Here is a 20,344-nt window from a genome sequence, read left to right as displayed (position 1 = left end):
ATGACAGGAATTTTAGGCACGTAGAAACCAAACACCCCCTTCATCCATTCACACCCCTAGGCTTCGACTGATCCTCTCACCCTTCCCTCTTTTCCTAGAAACCCTACATCCATTCACACCCCTAGGCTTCGACTGATCCTCTCACCCTTCCCTCTTTTCCTAGGAAAGGCTACTTTGGAAGTATGGGGAGTCTAGCCCAGGGAAGAGAAGCCCCCGAGAGGATTCTGACGCCAATTCGTTTCCCTGGGTTGTCTTCCCCGTCAGAGGTTTAGTTCCATGTCGCTGTTTGAAGAAAAGAGCAGGAATCTCAGGGGAAAAAATGTTCTCACAAAATCATGAAAAAAGAGAAAAACTAGAAACAAAAGTATGACCGCTATCTCCTCTTCTTGTTCCTGATGATCAGGAAGACATCGGAGCAGGCTTCCAAGCAGCTGAGCAGCATGATGGCGAGGCCGCTCACCAGGATGTGCACACCGGCCATGACAGGCGTGGAGCGAACCCCGAGCTGGAGGCCAGCGACACTGCGACAGCGAGGCCGAAGCCGCTGCGGCACCACCATCGCGATCAGCACGGCCACCACCGTCGTCGAGTTGATGGCGTTGCTCAGTCCTTCCTCGTGCAGCTTGTTGATGGCGTTGTTCGCGATGCCCTGCATGCGCACGCGCGTCTGCTGCGAGTGCGCCTTGTGCTTGATGTCTCGCTCACCTGCTGCTTCAGCTCGCGCGCCTGCTTGTTGCCGCCGCCGCCGCCGCCCTAGCTGATGGTGCGCGCCAACTGCACGCCGTGCTCCGCCAGCAGCTTCGCCGCGTCTGCGTTGCCCATCTTATCCGCCGTGTCCAGCAGGGTCTCGCGGGACCGTGGTTCGGCATCGTGACCAGCCGCTTGATGATCTCGTGGCGCGCCTTGTGCGCGGACATGTGCAGCGCGGTATTGTCCTTGTTGTCCGTCTGGTTGAGCAGCGACGTCTCGGCGGCGAGGAGCGTGTCGACGAGGTCCAGCCTGGTGCCCTTGGGTATCCGGTGCCCTTGGTGGCCATGTGCAGCGCTGTCTGGCCCTTCTTGTCCGTGCACAGCGCGATGCTGGGCTCCGCCTCCAGCAGCGTGCACCACCTCCACAGCCTGGTTCTGCCTGGACAGCAGCGCCCCGAGCTCCTCAGCGTCCATGCCGGACATCATCTCCGCATGGACCCGAGCTGGCCAGCGCGCGCCGCCGCGTGCATTGCGGTGTCGTCCCGCTTCCCCGTCAGCTGCTTTGTCATCTTCTTGCGCCGCGTCGCCACCTGCGCCGCCATCGGAGAGTCCAATGCCAACACTGCGACAGCCGACAGCGACTCGCGAAAGGAGGAACCGGGTCCCAGGAAGCGCTCCCGGCCTCTTGCGTCGTGGATTGCTCCCACGTGAAAAACGCAGGGAAGGGGTCTGTATTCCACGTCTCCAGCGGAAGATTACCCCGTGACAGATCGCCCCGCGGGTTCCCGTCCCGGACAATCAGGGAATCCGGCGGGGATCGGTGCTTCCAAATTAGCCCGAATGGATCTTGCTTCCCTGCTCGCTTTCCTATCCTCGAGCATGTTTCTACTCTCCCCACTCACAAGAAGGGCCGGCTCACGGCCCAAATCTCCCCCAGGGCACGTCCGCACGAGACATCGGCGTCCCCTCTCGACCTCCCCGGCTCTCCCGCACCCCGCACGCTCTCGCTCGCTGCCTCGAGGGAGTTAGGGCGTAGCGCCGCAGGCTACAGCGGCAGCCGCCAGACGCGAAGTCGTGGAGACGCCGAGGCTCTGAGCGGCCAGCCGGCGAGCAGGGAGCAGCGCAGGTCCGCCCATCCGCAGGTCGCCCGGCAGGGGGCCTTTCTCTTCTTCTGGATTGAAATTTGTAGGTTCAAACCCAGTCAAGTGGCTTCCCAATTTCCCATTCAATACATTCAGTGGTGGAGCCAGGATTTATGCTCAGGGGGGCCGGCCGTCAGGAATTATACTTGGGGGGCCGGCTCGGTCTTTTTCATTACGATAATTTTATTATCTAGTTGGGTTTTGTATGATTATATTATTTAGAAGATATTAATAGGTATATATGACAAGAATTTTATATAATCTCCCTCTTAATATAAATAAAAAATATTAAGTCATACTACTGATTTTTTTTGTTGTGAAACATTGGGGGGGGGGGGGGGGGGGGGGCATGGCCCCTGCCAGCCCCCCCCTTGGCTCCGCCGGTGAATACATTACAGACAACAATTTGTGAATCACTTGCAAATCAAATTGTAATGAGGGAGAATGAGTCAGTCCGCAAAATGATTTACTATTCCATGAATTTATGAAATCACATGCTCAATTTATAGATTTGCTATATGTTATACAATGAGAACTATGCGGTGTTATACATGCCAGGCTTTAGGTTTTGGTTATTAGGTTGCCAAAATTTATTTTGACACCGTTTCATATTTTCAAATACCCAAGGCCAAAATCCTAGGCCCGCCATTGTTGGTAGACGACACCTCCGCCGCCATCCCCAACTTCGGTTAGGGTTTTAACTCGCTCGTGGCCGGCCCCGAAGATGCCACGGACCCTGGTGCAGCCGGTGGGGCAGAAGCGCCTCACCAACGTGGCGGTGGTGCGGCTGTGCAAGCACGGCCAGCGCGTCGAGATCACGTGCTTCCCCAACAAGGTGCTCTCCTGGCGCTCCCGTGTCGAGAAGGACATCGACGAGGTGCTCCAGTCCCACACCGTCTACTCCAACGTCTCCAAGGGCGTCCTTGCCAAGTCCAAGGACCTCATTGAGGCCTTTGGCACTGACGACCAGACCCAAATCTGCATCGAGGTACCTTTTGAATCCCCTCTACGATCCAATGCAGTCCCCTGTGCTCCCTCCCTGTGACCACACCTTGCTGCTTCTTCAGATTCTGGAGAAAGGGGAGCTCCAGGTCTCCGGCAAGGAGAGGGAGGCGCAGCTCTCCAGCCAGTTCCGTGATATCGCCACCATTGTCATGGAGAAGACCATCAACCCGGAGACCCGCCGCCCCTACACCATCACCATGATTGAGCGCCTCATGCATGAGATACACTTCGCTGTTGACCCAAATCTCACCTCCAAGGAACAGGTACCTAGATATCAACTAGTTGGATGGAATTATTAATTCAGCAATTTTGCTAATAGGTAGGGGTATGGCTACCGATTGAGTTTGAGTTTTGTTATACAGCACTGAATTTATCACCATGTAGGGCTGGTTTTTATTTTTAACACTGAATTCATCATCATATATATCTTAGTGTGTTGCTCTTATCTATGTGTTTTTCAATAGCTGGCCAGTTTTTCTCTTCTATCTATACTAGATTATAAAACAAGAACAATGATGTGATGACTCATGAATTAATTTCTCATTTCTCTTCCTGTGGAGTTGCAATTGCAACTTAACACCATTAATGACTGTATGAAAAAAGATAGGTGCCTTTGATGGATTTGGTAACACCACAATATTGCTAATAGGATGGGCGGATGATTGAGTTTTGGGTTTTAGTTTTACAACACTGAATTCATCGTCATATATAGCATAACAAATTATAGCGTAGCTACAGTTTACATGGCCATTAACTGCGTATCACATACACCTTGATTCTGAATTTGTATACTTCAATGAATGATTATCGGGCTATCATATATTTTGTATAGCGTAGTACTTAGAAACTTGTCAATATTACCTGTTCTCTGGACATGATGATAGACACAGAGCTACTTGGCCATGTGAAATTCCTTTGTCTACCATCGTACACGCTTTTTTTTATCTGTGTTCCCTTTGGTCTTGCAGACTCTTAAGGTTATCAAGAAGCTCATAGAACACTTCCCCATAAAGCATGCACCACTGAGGGTGCGGTTCACTGCACCAAAGTTCAATTTTACTGGCCTTATGGAAAAGGTTGCTGAATGGAATGCTACTGTGATTTCAAAGGATGAATCTGGCACTCAGCCTTCTATTGTAAGTCTTTTTTTTTTCTGGTCATTCATGTGTCACGTGATTCTGATATCGGCTAGTAGTTATTTGTCTCACATGATTAACAGCCTAGAAGCTTGGTCCATGTTATCTGTAGTAAATGTTTAAAAATCACAATGCTCGAGTTGGCCCATGGGAGGTGCCTAGCGCCTGATCTCCAATTAGAAAGAATAGGTGGAGATTATGCGCCTCCAAAGTGGGCTGTTTTTAGTGTTTTTTTCCCTTTTTTGTGTTGCTGATGGGATCAATTGCTGAAACCAAAATGCCTCTCTATGCTGAACCTTATTATCATGAGCTTACTACATTTAACTGTGGATGTGGATACCTTTTTACAGGTATGTGACATTGAGCCATCTATTCTACGCTCATGTGAGGACCAGCTGAAGGATGTGCAAGGGAGGGTGGAAGTGCTGTCTGTCTCAGCGCATGCAGAGGGTGGCCCATCTGTGGAGTAACATGACAGTGTCAAAGTGCCACAGGCAGCTCCTGCAAAGGAGCCTGATGCTGTTGCTCAGATAAGCGAGACAATGCAGAAACAGAGCATTTCTACTGAAAGCCAGGGCAGTGCACAAGGCAAGCCGCAGAGAAGCTGCAGGGAGTCTGATGTGCTCGTGGAGGACCAGCTATACAGAGAGCACTGCAAGAGTGGGTGGCACAAGCACAACTATACACGCCACAAGAACGGGCTCCCCCCTCTGAGCCAAGAGGAGTGCATGCTGGAGATGGAATTGGCCGACTCCAAGAAGGACCTTAAAGACTACGATTTCTGATGAGGTTAGTTGGAAGTTCCTTTGACGTGTGATCTTGTGGTCGGGCACAGATGCTGTCTGTCTAATGCTTCCTATGACCCATCTTATCCAGGATGATTAACAAGGGGTGTACAGGGCATGGAGTTGTTGCCAGTTTTTTTTTTTTTCTGAGGAAGTGAGGAGCGAGGGCACATGGTCGTTTTCTGATGTCATGCTGTATAGTTGAGCAGTGAACCTAGTTTTGTGAGATGTGAGGAATTGTTAGAATGAAATGGTTTAGCCACATCGTTGAACTGCAAACAAGTCTGGGAGTACAACCTGGCTGTCTGGATGGCTTTGTATAGTAGCCGAATGAACTTGGTAGTGGCACTTGGGTGCTCGTTGGGCGTTGGATGTTCTGTAACGGCACCCTGTGCGGGCTAGAAAGTAGAAAGTTTATGATGGATCAAGTTATTTAATAGTACGACTTATATGACTTATCTGTATCCTTTCTGGTTGTTTGGTTTGTGGTAGCCTCGCCTTTTGTTGTTGCTACACCTGATGGTAAGTTCATTTGAGATGGCGAAGCTGACATGAGGCGGCTTGGTAGCTGTTTTATATTGGGAGAAGAAAACTTGTGGCATGGTTTTTCTGTTTGGGATTGCGAAAGGAAATTTACATTTGCTTGGAGACGGCTAAATGCATGCGTTGCTACTGAAAAAAAAAAAGTTTCATGCACCTTAAGGCATACATGCGTATCCACCTTAATCCGTAAGTAGAATGGTATGGAATTTAGTTCAATTCCACTCTAATCCAGTGCGCATCAAAACAAAGCATAACATGGCTGCCTAATTAAAAGAAAGATACACAGCCATGCATAGTGTTGAATTCATATATTCATTGAATATGAATCGATAACGGTAAATCAAACTGTGTCCATGAGGCTGTGTTCGCTTCTGCTTCTGGCAGCTTCAGCTACATTACCAGCTAGAGATGCTGCAGCCGCTGCAGGTTCTAGCAGAAGCGAAGGGGCCCAAAAGGCATCCATAGAAAATTAGAAGAATAAGCAAATAACAAAAGGAGAACTCTGATTAGAAGTTTTTACATTGATAAAAAAAAAGTTATTTGGCGGAGCAACCCATCTGATTAAAAGAAAATATAGAAAATTGACGCCCGTGTGTCTTTTCTTATTGGGCTAATGCTCATGCTAAGCCTATTGTAAACACTTGCTGATGTGATGATACAACTGGCACACTAAGGCTGTCTCCAACAGGGAAATCCAAACCCAAAATACGTCTCTCATGGTGTTTTGCCTACCCAAAAACACCCTCGAACAGGTGACCCAAACACATGACCCATTTTGCGTACCAGCCCAAACGATACGCAAAAAAACATCGTCTCTCTCCTCGCTACGCAAATCTCCGATGGTGGCCCGCCCGCGCACGCCTCCGCCTCTCACCCGCGCACGCCTCCGCACCGCTGAGGTGGCCCGCTCGCCGCCGCGTCAGAGGAAGTGACGGTGCCGGCCACGGCGGCGGAGGCGGCGGCGTTGCTGGAGTGGCACGCGGCACAGCTTGCGATGCTGGAGGAGCTGCGCGGAGTACTTCGCCGTCGGACTCGGATCCCCCACCGCCGGCCGCCAAGTACTTCGTCGTCGGGTACTCCCGCGGCCGCGTCTTCGTCTTCTCCGCTGCGGAGGGATGAGGACAGGGGAGGAGGCGCACGGGACCGCAGCTTGGCGGCGTCCTGAGCCGGGCGGTCGTCCTCTGCTTCGGGATACGGGTCGCCGCCGCGGCGGGCGAGGTAGGCAGCCGGGCGGCGTCCTCTGCTCGGCGGGATAGGGTTCTGCTTTTGCGTCGCTGTTGGAGAGGGCTGAGTTATGGGCGTGTGACATTTTTCTGTGCATAACCCAAAACCTGAAATGGGTGTCGCGTTTAGGGCTCCTCTAGACAGTCCCTAACGCAAGAAGAAGAAGGTCGTCATCCGAGCCCAGAAGTCCAACTGCCAGTGTCAGCAATTCCGCATCGTCAGAGAGAAGAAGGGACCCATGGCCAGAAGTCCGTTGCTGCCAGGTGGGCCCGGGATAGGAGTGAGTGTGAGTGCGCCCCCACCCCAACCCACTTCACAGACACGGACAGAGCCCACAAACGCGGCGCGCAGGCAGGCAGGCAGGCACTCACAAAGTCACAAGTCACAACTGACAAGCCACCCACCTCTTCGACTTCTCGCCTGGTCTGGCCGGTTCCTTCCTTCCCGCTTCCCTCGTCAACCAAACCAACTCGTGAGGTCTCCTCGACTCCTCCCCATCGCCACGCCACGCGCCGCGCACCGCCCGCCCGCCCCGCCGCCCCGAATCTCTCGAGCCCGCGCGCCATCCGATCCCTAATCGATCGGCCCGACCCTAGCCCGCCGCCGGCCAACACCCGCCCGCCTCGGCTCGGCTCGATCAGACGCCCCCAGGGGAGCGAGGCCTCGATCGTGGCGGACCCCCCGATGCCCCGCCTCCCGGCCCCTCCGGCGGCGGTGGAGGCATGAGCCGGCGGGGACTCGCCGGAGCTGCCAGCCATGGACGCCACCGCGCGCCCAGCCATCGTCATCGACAACGGCACAGGGTAACCCGTAACCCCGATCCCACCCCCCCCCCCCCCCCCCCTCCCTCTCGCGGTCTCACCAGCTCGCTGTCTCCGACCTCGGAGTCGCTGGTGCCAGTACTGCTCTATCGCCGCGCGATTCCCCCGTGCGCTCGGGGGCTTCTCGCCGAGCTTTTTCAGCCATGATCCCGCGGTTGGCTCCTGAAATGGGTGCCCACTGCCCACTGCCCGTGCCAGGGGATGGGGCCCGTGGCTTTGGTTTGTCGTGGGACATTCTCGTTGTACAGTTTGGAGGCACTGGTTAGGTTAGGACAACTCCGTCTAGAATTCTAGATGGTCGGCTGGGATTGGGAGACAGTACCCAAGCCAAGCTGCCTGTTCTGCTCTTGTTGGTTGTGCTGTTGTGCAGTCAGGATAAATCCGTGCAGTTGTGAGGGGAAGAGTTGGGGATTGCTTTGTAATATGGAGAGAACTTTTAGAGTGGGAGCCTTTAGTTTAGTTGGGACTGGTCCTCAGTTTCTCTCCAAGTAAAATGTGAAATTACATCTCTGTCCTGCTTGTGCTGTACTTTATGGTGCATATTAGGCAGATTCCACGGTGACTTTTCCGTACTCTCAGCTCCCAGCAAGTTAGGTTGTATATAAGGGATATGTCTTGAATGCTGGGTTTATGATCCCATGCATCGTTCTCACATTAAGATCCCATATCTTTTTATGAGCAACTAACAAAGTCACGAGAACAGATCCTAAAGTAATAACGGCCACAAACGAATCTTCTTAGGATATAAACAGTAATAATTGATTCTGTATTGCTTTGATTTCTCTGCAATTGCTAAACTATGTCACTTTTACTGCTTCTTTTATTGACATACTAACACTTACCGCCTATTTCTACTATGAGTTTATGACTATCATCATTTCTTATTCTTACAAGATTTTTATACTCTTATGTTCAGGTATAGCAAACTTGGATTTTCTGGGAACTCAGAGCCGTCTTTCACTCTCCCTACTGTCGTAGCTGCGAACGAATCTTTTCTAGACCAGACAGAGCTGTTGAGTAGTTCAAACTGGATAGCGCAGTATAATGCAGGCATCATGGCTGATCTTGATTTTTTTATTGGAGATGAGGCTCTGTCACGGTTTAGATCTAGTGGGCTGTACACACTAAGAAGTCCAATCCGTCATGGTCAGGTATGTATATACATTTCCTTTTAGTGATGTTGTCCTTTCGTTTGCGTTCTACCCCCATATGCCTTATCCTCTTTCCTGTTGTGCAGGTTCATGACTGGGATACAATGGAGAGATTTTGGCAGCAATGTATTTTCAATTATCTACGTTGCAATCCTGAAGAGCACTATTTCCTTCTTACGGATAGTCCTGTCAGTACACCTGAAAGTCGTGAATGTACAGGAGAAATAATGTTCGAGACCTTCAATGTCCCTGGACTATATATTTCTGTTCAGTCTGTCCTCAGCCTTTCTGCTGGATATGCCTATCTGAAAAGTATTTCTGATGACGATTCAGATACCACGGTAGGTTCTGAAAATACCCCCTTTCGTGCTTTGTTTATCAAGTATTTATTACTGCGTAAACCGCATCTTCTTGATTGGCATTCATTGCTTTTATTGAATCTTTTTTTTTAAATGGAAAATGTAAAGTTATTGTAGTGATCTCATGCCCTCACAAAGGTCGGCCACCCCTTTACATTATATATGTTTCTTTGAATCATGATGTGTCTTAATAACGTCAGCAGCATAATATTTATATATAATCTGTTTCTTGTCAAATTCTGGAACTCATGATTGAGGGCAGGCATTTGTAGTTCCTAGCAATCACTGTTTATTGTTCCAATCTCTTAACCCTTTTTCATTTAATACCTATAAATTCTGTGGTAGAGCACATTGCTTCTCATTAACTTTGTCCAATATACTTTGTCAGTCTGATATGACAGGAGTAGTAGTTGATATTGGGGATGGAGCTCCACAAGTTGTGCCAGTTGTAAATGGCTATGTAATTGGGAGTAGCATAAAGTCTTTTCCTTTTTCCGGAAGTGATGTAACCCAGTTTGTTTCGCAGCTTTTACAGGTACATCATGCACTCCAAATTTTGTTGTAATTACTTTCAGATGCAAAATTTCTCGTATTGTTCCTAATTAGGGCTGTATCGATCTCCGGTTCTGTGCTCTTAAATCAAAGGTTTATTTTAGCATTATAATAAACTTGGTGTTTTTTTTTACACCAAGCAGACATATTTACATATTGTTTCAATATGCTTTGCATAGGAAAAATGTAATGATTGAGTTTTATGGATGCCAACAACAAGTATTGTAAAATGCGAGAATATTGATCTGGATTGCTCAACAAGATTGATTATTAGATAAGACTGCAGGTTGGTTAATGTCAGTGGGAATGCTGCCTGCTGCATGGAAACAGGGGCAAAACCAGGCTATTTTAGTGCTGCGACTGGGGACAGCAATGGATATTTTGATATCCCAGGCTAAAATGTTGTTGATCCAAAAAAACAAGACCAATAATGATGCTTTTGAACAGTCCGCAAGTGAAACGTAGATTGGGTCGACCCTAGATATTTTTTTGCTGGATTGCTTGTTATTCTTAATGCTAGTGTTACTCTTGTTTTATGTACAGAGATGATGTGTGGATGAATTAGCATAGCTCGTACTCAGTTATGTTATATTAATCCATTCACATTGTTAATGACAATACCTTAAAATGTTGGCTTGCCTTGTCTCAGGAAATCAAGTTTTGACCCTCCAAAGTGTTAGCGTGCAGATCATACATTATCACTAGAAATTCAATCAGTAACACATAAAATCTGGATACTTGTTATTTTGGCCATTCTTCTAGAATAAATTGAATGGTACGTTATTCATTAATTCCTATTCCCTCTGTTCCAAATTATAAGTCGTTTTGGCTTTTCTAAATATATAGTTTTTGCTATGCACCTAGAACGCTACAACAACAACAACAACAACAAAGCCTTTAAGTCCCAAACAAGTTGGGGTAGGCTAGAGTTGAAACCCAACAGAAGCAATCAAGGTTCAGGCACATGAATAGCTGTCTTCCAAGCACTCCTATCTAAGGCTAAGTCTTTGGGTATATTCCATCCTTTCAAGTCTCCTTTTATTGCCTCTACCCAAGTCAACTTCGGTCTTCCTCTGCCTCTCTTCACGTTACTATCCTGACTTAGGATTCCACTACGCACCGGTGCATCTGGAGGTCTCCGTTGCACATGTCCAAACCATCTCAACCGGTGTTGGACAAGCTTTTCTTCAATTGGCGCTATCCCTAATCTCTCACGTATATCATCGTTCCGAACTCGATCCCTTCTTGTATGACCGCAAATCCAACGCAACATACGCATTTCCGCGACACTTAGCTGTTGAATATGTCGTCTTTTCGTAGGCCAACATTCTGCACCATACAACATAGCAGGTCTAATCGCCGTCCTATAAAACTTGCCTTTTAGCTTCTGTGGTACCCTTTTGTCACATAGGACACCAGACGCTTGCCGCCACTTCATCCACCCTGCTTTGATTCTATGACTAACATCTTCATCAATATCCCCGTCCCTCTGTAGTCCATTTAAGTGGCTAAGTTTTTACATTGGCTCGCCACGCCTAACACAACCCTCCTCCTTTACCAGGGCTTGGGACCTGCTATGCTGGGACACCAAAGGCGCCCCACCATAGGCGGAGTTCTATGCACCTAGAACGCTATGTCTAGATAATAGCAAAAGCTATGTACCTAGAAAAAACAAAACGACTTATAATTTTGAACGGAGAGAGTATATAGTATTTGAATGCCATCCTATCCTTGACTATTATTGTGTGATTGGGAAAATATTTACTTGAAAATGGGGAATTCTCATATTACCATGATTAGCCACCTGGTGAGAAATTGCATCTGACTGCAGTACCATATTCGCAATTAGAGTTGTACTGATTGGTATTAGTCCTTTATGCTCTCAATATTTACTTCTACTTTTGAGGTATTCTCTTGTGGTCCTCTGTAAAAGCTGGATGGATTTTCTCAGGCGCATGGATGCTGTCCTGCTGATGGTGTATTACATTATAAGTTCTGTTATTGACTAGTGTCATCTGGTGGTTTTGCAGGAAAGAGGTGAGCTTTTGCCACCTGAGGATTCTTTAGATATATCTCGTAAAGTGAAAGAAATGTATTGCTATACTTGTTCAGACATTGTCAAGGTATTGACTTTTTATTATCCATTGGTCTTCAACTCTTCAGAACTAGTAAAATTGTTTAATGGGAGTTGAAGTCCCCCTAATGAAGTTAAACATGCTTGTAAAACTTGTTCCCTGTGTAAATACTACTTTTGACCTGGTTGGAGAATCTGTTTAATGTTATTTTATGATTGCTTGTGTTGCTTAACAATGACTGTAGATACCTTTTGGTCTTCAGCTTCTCAACATGTAGACTAATTTTATGCATTATTTTCTTTTACAAATATATATGTGGCAAGTTTGATATAAGTAGTACTTCTAGCAAGAGGCCATACAGTAGGCATCTATGTTAAACAAACAGAAAGATTTAGATTCTTATGCATCTCCATTACAATTTCAGGAGTTCAAGAAGCATGACAAGAAGCCTGATAAGTACATCAAACATTGGACAGCTGTTAAACCAAAGACTGGGGTCCCATATACAATTGACATTGGATATGAACGCTTCCTTGGGCCAGAGGTTTATTCCTATTTCTGTCATCAAAACTGCAATAGTCTGTCATCAAAACTGCAATAGTTTTTTGTTCCCAAACTATTCATCCAAAATGGTATAATATTATGGCTAACAATCATCTTTTGAGTGTCAATTACACTGTGTTGCAGTGATGAATTTATTATAGCTTTTGATCTTACATTACTCTGATAATTCATATATTGTAAATATATTGAAAGCTAAGAAATTTAGCTCATTGTTGCTGTAAATTAAGAGATAAGATTCATACAAGATATCCGGGTTTCTTGTGAGCATTTCTTTCTGTTAATTGTGTAGTAAAGGAACTGGTTAACAATGTGAATGTACAGACTTCACTGCATGGCCATTTCACACTGTACTTATTCTTGTCCTGTGGCAATATCAATGGAGTTCATGGGAACACGGATCAAGGATTGCCAATCTGCCGTTCATATGATTGCAGCACTATTTGTTTCTATGAACTATAGTCATTTACATTGTCATACTGAAGTAAAGCTTCATATTAGAATGTAACATTTATGACCAACTTGAAGAGTGAGGTCACATCAATGAATGGATTTGTAGATGTAGAGCTGCGGATGACAGTCTCGCATACTTATAGAAGCATCTTTTGGCATATAGATTTGCTACTATTTAGGAACTGAGATCATGGTTTCCTTGGTTCATCTACAAAATGAAATACTTGCCAATTGCTATTATTCTCTGGAACTGTCTTAACCTTTGGCACTATCTTGGTTCATTACCTCCTTGTAGTTACTATATAAACATCGGTCTCTACCTCCAATGGAATACTACCATGTGCATCATTTTTACACTGTCAAGTGATATCGATAAGCTTTTGTAGTAGTTCAGAATTGTTCCTGTACATCATGGGTATGAAATTGGCACTAAAAAATGGGTGTTATCAAATATATCTTGAAAAGGTTATTAGGTGCTAGAAATTATAAGCGCGTTTTGCCTTGAGCTTAATTTTGTTGGTATTTAACCTTTTTGTTAGAATAAACTTTTAACTTTGTACAGTTGGTCATGATTTTTTAAAGTTGGAATTAAGTGTGCATCTCTAACCATCTACCAACAAATGCAGATCTTCTTCAATCCTGAGATTTACTCTGCCGATTTCTCCACTCCTTTACCTGAGTTGATTGATAACTGTGTTCAGTCTGCACCAATTGACACAAGGAGAGCTCTGTACAAGGTGCTTTCTTCAAACCCTGCATGGATATCTAAGATGGGAAGTGATATATGTGAATGCTGTGACATTTATCAGAATTCTATATATATATATATATATATATATATATATATATATATATATATATATATATATATATATATATATATATATATATATATATATTTTGCAGAATATAGTATTATCTGGTGGATCTACCATGTTTAAAGACTTCCACAAGAGACTCCAAAATGATATAAAGAAGATAGTGGATGAGCGTGTTGCTGCGACTAATGCCCGTCATTGTGTGGAAGTGAAAGTAAGTACAGATGATTGATTCGCAGTCACCATTTAATATACTGTTGTAGTCGATAGGCTACATGTGAATAATGTTATGTGTTTTGTACTGCCATTTAATTTGACCTTTTCCCTGTTGTCAGCCTATTGAAGTCAACGTGGTTGCTCATCCAATACAGAGTTACGCAGTTTGGTTCGGGGGGTCAGTAGCTGCATCTAACCCTGAATTCTTTGAGGTACCTGCCACTTGACATTCTAGGGGCCTCAATAAACTGGCAATCTTCAGTAATCATGCCTGTATTTCTGCTATCTGATATAAATTTATAATGCCACTAAAATGTGGTGAATTGCAATGCGTGAGTTCATAACGCTATAAAGCAGTGTTATAACTGAGTTATGAACATGGTTATGTATACAATTATTCCTCGTGAATTCATTTTGTGCGAATGAAATCTAAGTGATTTCCCTTTTCTCATGCAGTTTTGCCACACAAAGGAGGAATACGAGGAACATGGAGCCAGCATCTGCAGAACAAGCCCAGTTTTCAAAGGAATGTACTGAATTTTCCTCACAACCCATCCTCTAGTAGGAGAGCTCATTTAGGTTTCTTCGATAGAATATAGTCAATTTTGATTCTTTTTGGTCCGTTCCAACCATTGTCGGGCCACCCTGACTAGATTTGTAGCTCTGTTTGTACTTGTTAACCTTGGACAGTTTAGAGGAAAAATATTGGTTATTCTTTTACATTAGCTTCTTCAGACAGATTTACGGAACTCTTATTAATAAGAAGTCAGGCTAAATTTAGGACTCTGTTCAACAATACCGTGTGTGGACTAAAGAAATTTGTCGTGGATGATCTTGAACAGAAGCAGAGCACCTTATTTCAATTAAATAATACGGTATCCCTACTTTCACAATTCATCTCGTCAATCATTTTTATGTTGTCGTTGTAGATAGCATACCCTAACTTGCTTGGGACTGAAAGGCTATGTTGTTGTTGTTGTTGTTGTTGTATATATACATTTAAATGACCGTTCCATGACTTAAAAAATGTAGAAAAAATACTTTTTATATCATATTCGTTTATAGTATATTAGTACATATACATTGCGTATTATATTATTTATATATATATACACGGCATAAAGAATGGAAGCCCCGGATCACTTACCCGCCCAAAACTGTACACGTCACGACCCTAAATGCCTGGATTTTTTTTTTTTTTTGAAAGTCTGAATGCCTGGATTGGCAGCGCATATGATTTGCGCTTTCTGGACCAATGACCAAATCTGCCACCATTCCTACCGGTTTCTCTCACTCTGGCGTGCAAACCCCGGCGACCTGTCATCAAATCCCATCTCTAACTGATCCTGAACCTGAATGCTTCAATCTGTGCAACGCAGATTCGCAACGGTGTCGTAATCATGGGAACCCGATGTAGCTGTGTACCAGTGTCTTGGCCGGGATCACAACGGTCTTGCTAAGCACGAAGAGCACAAGAGTTAACTCGAGCATCAGGATGGTGTTCAGGAATGCTCGGTCGACGATCCAGCCAAATATCGTGATGCCGCCTGGGTTGGCCAGCAGGTACAGAACTGAAAATCATGCAGAGGAGAAGCAGAGCATAAGCACTGAAATGATGTGGATATTGTGGAGCATGATCTTCAAACTATCACATTGGATGGTTGAAGATTAAGCATGAGAATGAACGCTAGCTTTATATTACTTACCGAGCGATTCCCTCTTGTGGTACGAAGACATGTACGAAGCCAACTGAGCTGTGCCGTGAGAATTGACATGAAGCGACCCACTGTCCAGGGACTCCAGATCACTTTCCGAGAAATCTCTCAGAAACAGATGCGCAGGAAAGGGCACAAGGTTCCCTGAACTGTTTGGGGTGGTCACATAAGTAGAATCAGTAGAGCATGTTGCTAACGCATGCCATCGACTAGCCAATGAAGCAATGTTTTGAGCTCTATGGGAGATCTTAGCAGCAGCGTGCAAACAGAGGACAAGACCGACAACTTGAACAACCGAAGACACCTGCGGTATAAGAGGAAATCTGCTCATGACTCTGATTTCGCAACACATAATGATGAACAAAAAGTTAATGTAAAAGCATGAGGTACTCACAGCAATGTCACCTCCATTGGTGAAATTGATTGGCCCGCTGTAAGCTGTCGTCTTGAAAAGAATGGCAAATTGGCTTGCTGTAACAGAAAAGAAGAGCAGCAAGAGGAACATGCGGAACCTGTGGCTGATTTTGGAGAGATTGTGGCGGAGCTGCAGGTGCTCTTTCAAATAGACCAGAGGATCTGCGTCCTGCTCCAGAAGCTTGCCATAGTCATCGAAGTGGATAACTTGCAGATTGCAGACCAAATTGAAGAGCATGCAGGACGACAATAGGATCGTTGTCAAGTACATCCATGACATGATGGAAGCGAAAAATACAACGCAGGCTCTCCAAACTGACTCCTGGAAGATGTGGGAGAAGCGGAAGAATTCCCGGGTGACCTTCACAACAAAACATGGCACTATCCACCATGTAAGAGTGCGGAAGAAGTCCTGTGGCAAGGGGTTGCAACACTTGTCAACATAAAATTAGATACACCAAAGGTCTTAGTATGATGCAAGATTAATGGATGATATGATAGATGCCATATTAAAAATTAAGTTTTCCAATTTAAAATTTTAAATTAATTTCCACTAGAATTCTCAAGGTAAATCTTGGAAGGGCAAGAGCCGTTCTTCAGTCAGACCACTTCCATAGGAAATGGAAATGTGTACTTCATTTAACAAAAAAAATCATAATGGTAATAACAAAGCAAAGGAAATACTACAGGTTCCTGTTCCATATCCCAAATCCTTGACCAGCCCCTAACATGCAATTCCGTGTATAAACAGTGAAGAAAGACAACTAGACATGTCGGCACAAACACATGTATTTTTCTCTCACATTGCCCTGTTCACTTGGCTTATAAGCCATACTTTTTCAACCAACGAACAGTATTTTTCTCTCACAACAAATCAGCCAACAGTACTTTCAACCATGGCTTATCAGCCAAGCGAACAGAGCAACAAACTGGGTGCCACACGCACATGAGCTCCACTCACATGGTAACATAAAGGAGGCACATGTAGATCACATAGGTAACTGAAAGAATAAGCCACTTCAGTAGGGACAAAGCCGGATCCAGGGCGGCACAGACTACACAAGGAACTTTAGGATTAAACAAGCAATTTTAGGATCTTTAGCTCCATTCGTTATAGGTAAGATGACTAGACATCTATCATCTCACAGACATGTATGCCCCCCTGGCTCCACATGTCAATGTACCATGCAACAGAAAATTCAGAAGTGCCAATCAAAGATCTAGACATGAGGTTTCAGTAGAAGCCGCTAGAGACTGCAACACGCAAGCATCCAAATAAATATTATAAGCACAAAATGACAATCAGAGCCTTAATATTCTCCAAGTCTCCTAGTAACACTCAAATGGCACCTGAATTCAACAATTCCACCTTGAGATGCATAAAGTTACACCAAATTTGGTCAAAATGGGACAAATTTGCACCTAATTATCCACTAGTGGAGGGCAGTAAGTAGAAGTATCAGACGTGACACGAGTAGTGACCATTTATAGCAACTGCTCTCACTATCGGATTTGGACACTGCTCCTAGCATTCGATTTTAACTGCTTCCCGTATTAATACAAATTCAAATAAATCCGAAGCAGGGACTGGATAGCGAGGAATCCCAACGAGATCGCGCGGGCAACATCACATCACCTCAGTACGACAGTACCTCACCTGGATCTTGGCGACGTACTCCTTCTGGAATCGGATCCTCATGCCGAGGTCCGGGTCGACGAAGAGGAACTTGCGGAGGCCGTACATGGCCATCTTCCGGGAGACGCAGGCGAGCGCGACGGCGGCGGCGGCCGCCTGCGAGAGCAGGACGCAGACCTCGAACACCTCGACCTCGAAGTCGTCGCAGGAGCCTCTGCGGGCGCGGCACGGGGAGAGCGTGACGGCCGCGGCGGGAAGCGCCAGGCCGAACACGGCGAGCGCGGAGGCCGCCGCGGCCACGCCCAGCGGCGTGGACGCCGCCAGCCCCGCCGCCGACAGGAACGCCTCGAGGCGGCGCAGCCACCGCGAGAGCGGCGCGTCCGTGCCTGGCGCCGCGGGCTCCAGCAGCGGCGAGGAGATCGCCGCGTGGGTCGGGCTCGGGGTTGGGGTCTCGGCCGGTGGCCGCGACGGAGACGGCGGCGGGCGAGGCCCGGCGAGGCCGTCGCCGGTGGAGGCCATGCGGGCCGGCCGCGGGCGGGAAAGAAAAGTAACTGGCCTCGCCGGAGGGTCAGGTCAGAGCTGTAAAATGCCGGCGGTTGAGGGGTCGACTTGGTCTGGTCGGCACGAGGAGGAAGTGGGCCTTTTAAGGCCTTCCACAGTGTGGAAGTAGAGCCAGCCCGAAAATCGGACCCCACTACCAAAACCAGGAGCGTTCTTCAGTTGTTGCAGCGTGTAAAGCTGTTGGCATCACTGGTAGGACCCATATGGCAGAAAAAAAAAAGTACACAGAACCACTAGCTAAAGCGAACTAGTACTCTGGATCGGTCAGGGAAGTACCAACAAAATCATATTCTATTGTTTTGGCACCGGCGCAAGTAGTTGCGTTGCTCCTTGTTTTTCTGGCACCGGTATAAGTTGGAATCACTCGCTGCAGTGGGAAGGAGCGGCTCCCAAAGTTCTCTTTCCTCTACAAGCACCGCTCAAACCTTACGCTGTGGAGGGCCTAAGACTCGCGGTGGAGTGCCAGGTGGGTTCGAGTCGAGGGAGGGATTTGTGCTTTGCTTGGGCCTCGGGGTCGGGGTCGAGACCTCCCGAGACGGCGTCGGGAGGAAAGGACACGTGGCGTGAGGGAGACGAATGATGCCAGAAGGATCCCGCCTGGCTGGCTGAGGTGTGCGCAGCTGCCCGAGGGCAGGCGCAAAGCTAGTGAAAGCAATTTTTATCCACTTGAAAGCAAAACCAGTGATGGTATGCACTCTCTATAGCAATTAGCAACAACTAGTCCGAGTATGTTCCGCAAAAGAATGTAATTATGGGATACGTGCCGGTCAAAGAAACTAAGTTTGATCAAGTTTATAGCAAATGTTATTAGCATTTATGTTTTCAAATAAATTTATTATAAAAATATATTATATAATTAATCTAATGATAGTTATTTTGTATCATAAATGTTTGTACATTTTTATATGGATTTAGTCTAAGTTCAAACCGTTTGACTTCTCAAAAAACGAGAATTGTATTTTTTTATGGACGGAGAAAGTACATGAATAGATAGTAATATACGAGGAGATGAGGGGCACGTTTGGTTCTCTGCTCAGCTGGCCTCACCTTGCCAGTCCAGGCGAGCCGTTTTGGCTCTCCTGTGCTAACAAGGAAAATCTCGCTTGCATAGAAATCGAGACAGTAGGTTAAGGAATCTAAACCAGCAGATTTACTGTGTAACTTCGCTTGGCAAGGTTACACCGTTCCTGACAATAGATCCAAACATCTCCGTGGTCATTCTCACTCCTACCGTCGGCACTACTAACACATGGCAGTCAGCCATTGATGGACACGGTACATATACATATACTCCCTCCATCTCACAAAGATACCAATGCAACTCGTAAATGGCCAAATGCATTTAAAAAAGCTACGTAGCCTATAGTGTGTGTTTTCTCAGTGGGTTGGAGTAGAAAGCTCTACGTGCGACACTCATTTTGGGACAAAAATAAATGCTAGAATAACACTTTTTATATAACAGAAATAATACTGACCGGACAAGTATGCGCTTGTCTTTTCATCGCCTTCGGATCAGCATAGAGCATGTCGCCTCTCGTTTATAAATGTTCAGTAAGTTTAGGCCTTATTTGTGCTGCATATCTTGACAGAATGGCTATTTCCCTAACAACTTGTTTTGTCTGCATGACTGCATCCAAGTCATGGTTTCATTCTTGCGCATGGGTGCCCCAGTCAAAGGCTCAAAGCCGATGAAACACACAACCCAACAGAATTAGCACGTCAACATCCACAACGCGTGTGATTGCATGCGTTTGTCAGGTCGGGTCGGGTCGGGTCCCTTCCTAAAGGCGCTACCCAATCGATCGTCGTTGCATTGCATTGCACGCCATATAAATATAAATAAATATAATAATGTCTGCAGAAAAATGGCTCACCGTTGTAAAAAAAAAAGATAATATTGACTCACCACGCAGACACGGAGGTCTCCTACAATTGAGTCCGGTGATTTTGCCACTGACAGGTGGGTCCGAACCCACCGGTCAACGGTGATATCGACGGCAGAAAGGATCCGGCGGCGCCGGCAAACGGTGTGGCCAGTTGCTCGACGCCGATGGGCGATGGCGAACAAAAGTGGCAGCCTGCAGTTGAGGGAAAACATCCATTAGGCTTGCCGGTGCTTGCATGATTACGATGTCGACAATGATACGTACCCACACAGAACGACTCGACCAAGGCCGTGAACCCCCGCCTCCGCCCCCCCCCCCCCCCCCCCCCCCCCCCCCCCCCGCTCTCCGCACCCACTCGCTGCCGCGCCGTTCTCCGAGCCGCCCAGGGACGAACGCCCCGCCAGGTCGCTGCCGCCACTCCCTCTCTCCCTTCGCGACCTCCATGCGACCCCCACCGGAGACGAGGACGACGGCGGCGGCTCCGGCGAGGTAGGTGGATCCTTCTCGGGATCTGAGCCCTCCTCCTCCTCTGGATCTGAGTGCTCCTCCTCCCTCCGGCGAGCTCGAAGGTGATGGACCAGTGGCTGTTTCGTACGCTTTTT

At 46.6% G+C, this 20,344-nt stretch overlaps 2 protein-coding genes and 1 pseudogene across 2 annotated transcripts; 2 read left to right on the top strand and 1 right to left on the bottom strand.

The window, feature by feature from the left end:
* Positions 1 to 1,468: 1,468 nt before the first annotated feature.
* Positions 1,469 to 5,246, top strand: LOC136472556 (uncharacterized; annotated as a pseudogene).
* Positions 5,247 to 6,894: 1,648 nt separating this feature from the next.
* Positions 6,895 to 14,423, top strand: LOC136476664 (actin-related protein 3-like). The gene is made up of 10 exons (XM_066474594.1): positions 6,895 to 7,327; positions 8,262 to 8,496; positions 8,583 to 8,837; positions 9,244 to 9,390; positions 11,438 to 11,530; positions 11,907 to 12,026; positions 13,123 to 13,233; positions 13,403 to 13,528; positions 13,650 to 13,742; positions 13,987 to 14,423. The coding sequence occupies exons 1-10, from the start codon at positions 7,281 to 7,283 to the stop codon at positions 14,065 to 14,067; spliced, it is 1,308 nt and encodes a 435-aa protein (XP_066330691.1). The 5' UTR covers positions 6,895 to 7,280; the 3' UTR covers positions 14,068 to 14,423.
* Positions 14,424 to 14,562: 139 nt separating this feature from the next.
* Positions 14,563 to 18,617, bottom strand: LOC136476663 (uncharacterized). Its single transcript, XM_066474593.1, has 5 exons — positions 18,306 to 18,617; positions 17,317 to 17,945; positions 15,640 to 16,071; positions 15,237 to 15,549; positions 14,563 to 15,101 (listed from the first exon to the last, which is right to left on the bottom strand). Exons 2-5 carry the CDS (start codon positions 17,812 to 17,814, stop codon positions 14,929 to 14,931), a joined length of 1,416 nt encoding a protein of 471 aa, XP_066330690.1. The 5' UTR covers positions 17,815 to 17,945; positions 18,306 to 18,617; the 3' UTR covers positions 14,563 to 14,928.
* Positions 18,618 to 20,344: the final 1,727 nt, after the last annotated feature.

Source organism: Miscanthus floridulus, chromosome 8 (genome assembly GCF_019320115.1).
Source record: "Miscanthus floridulus cultivar M001 chromosome 8, ASM1932011v1, whole genome shotgun sequence".
Classification (NCBI taxonomy): domain Eukaryota; kingdom Viridiplantae; phylum Streptophyta; class Magnoliopsida; order Poales; family Poaceae; genus Miscanthus; species Miscanthus floridulus.
This window is presented reverse-complemented; position numbering and strand designations above follow the sequence as displayed.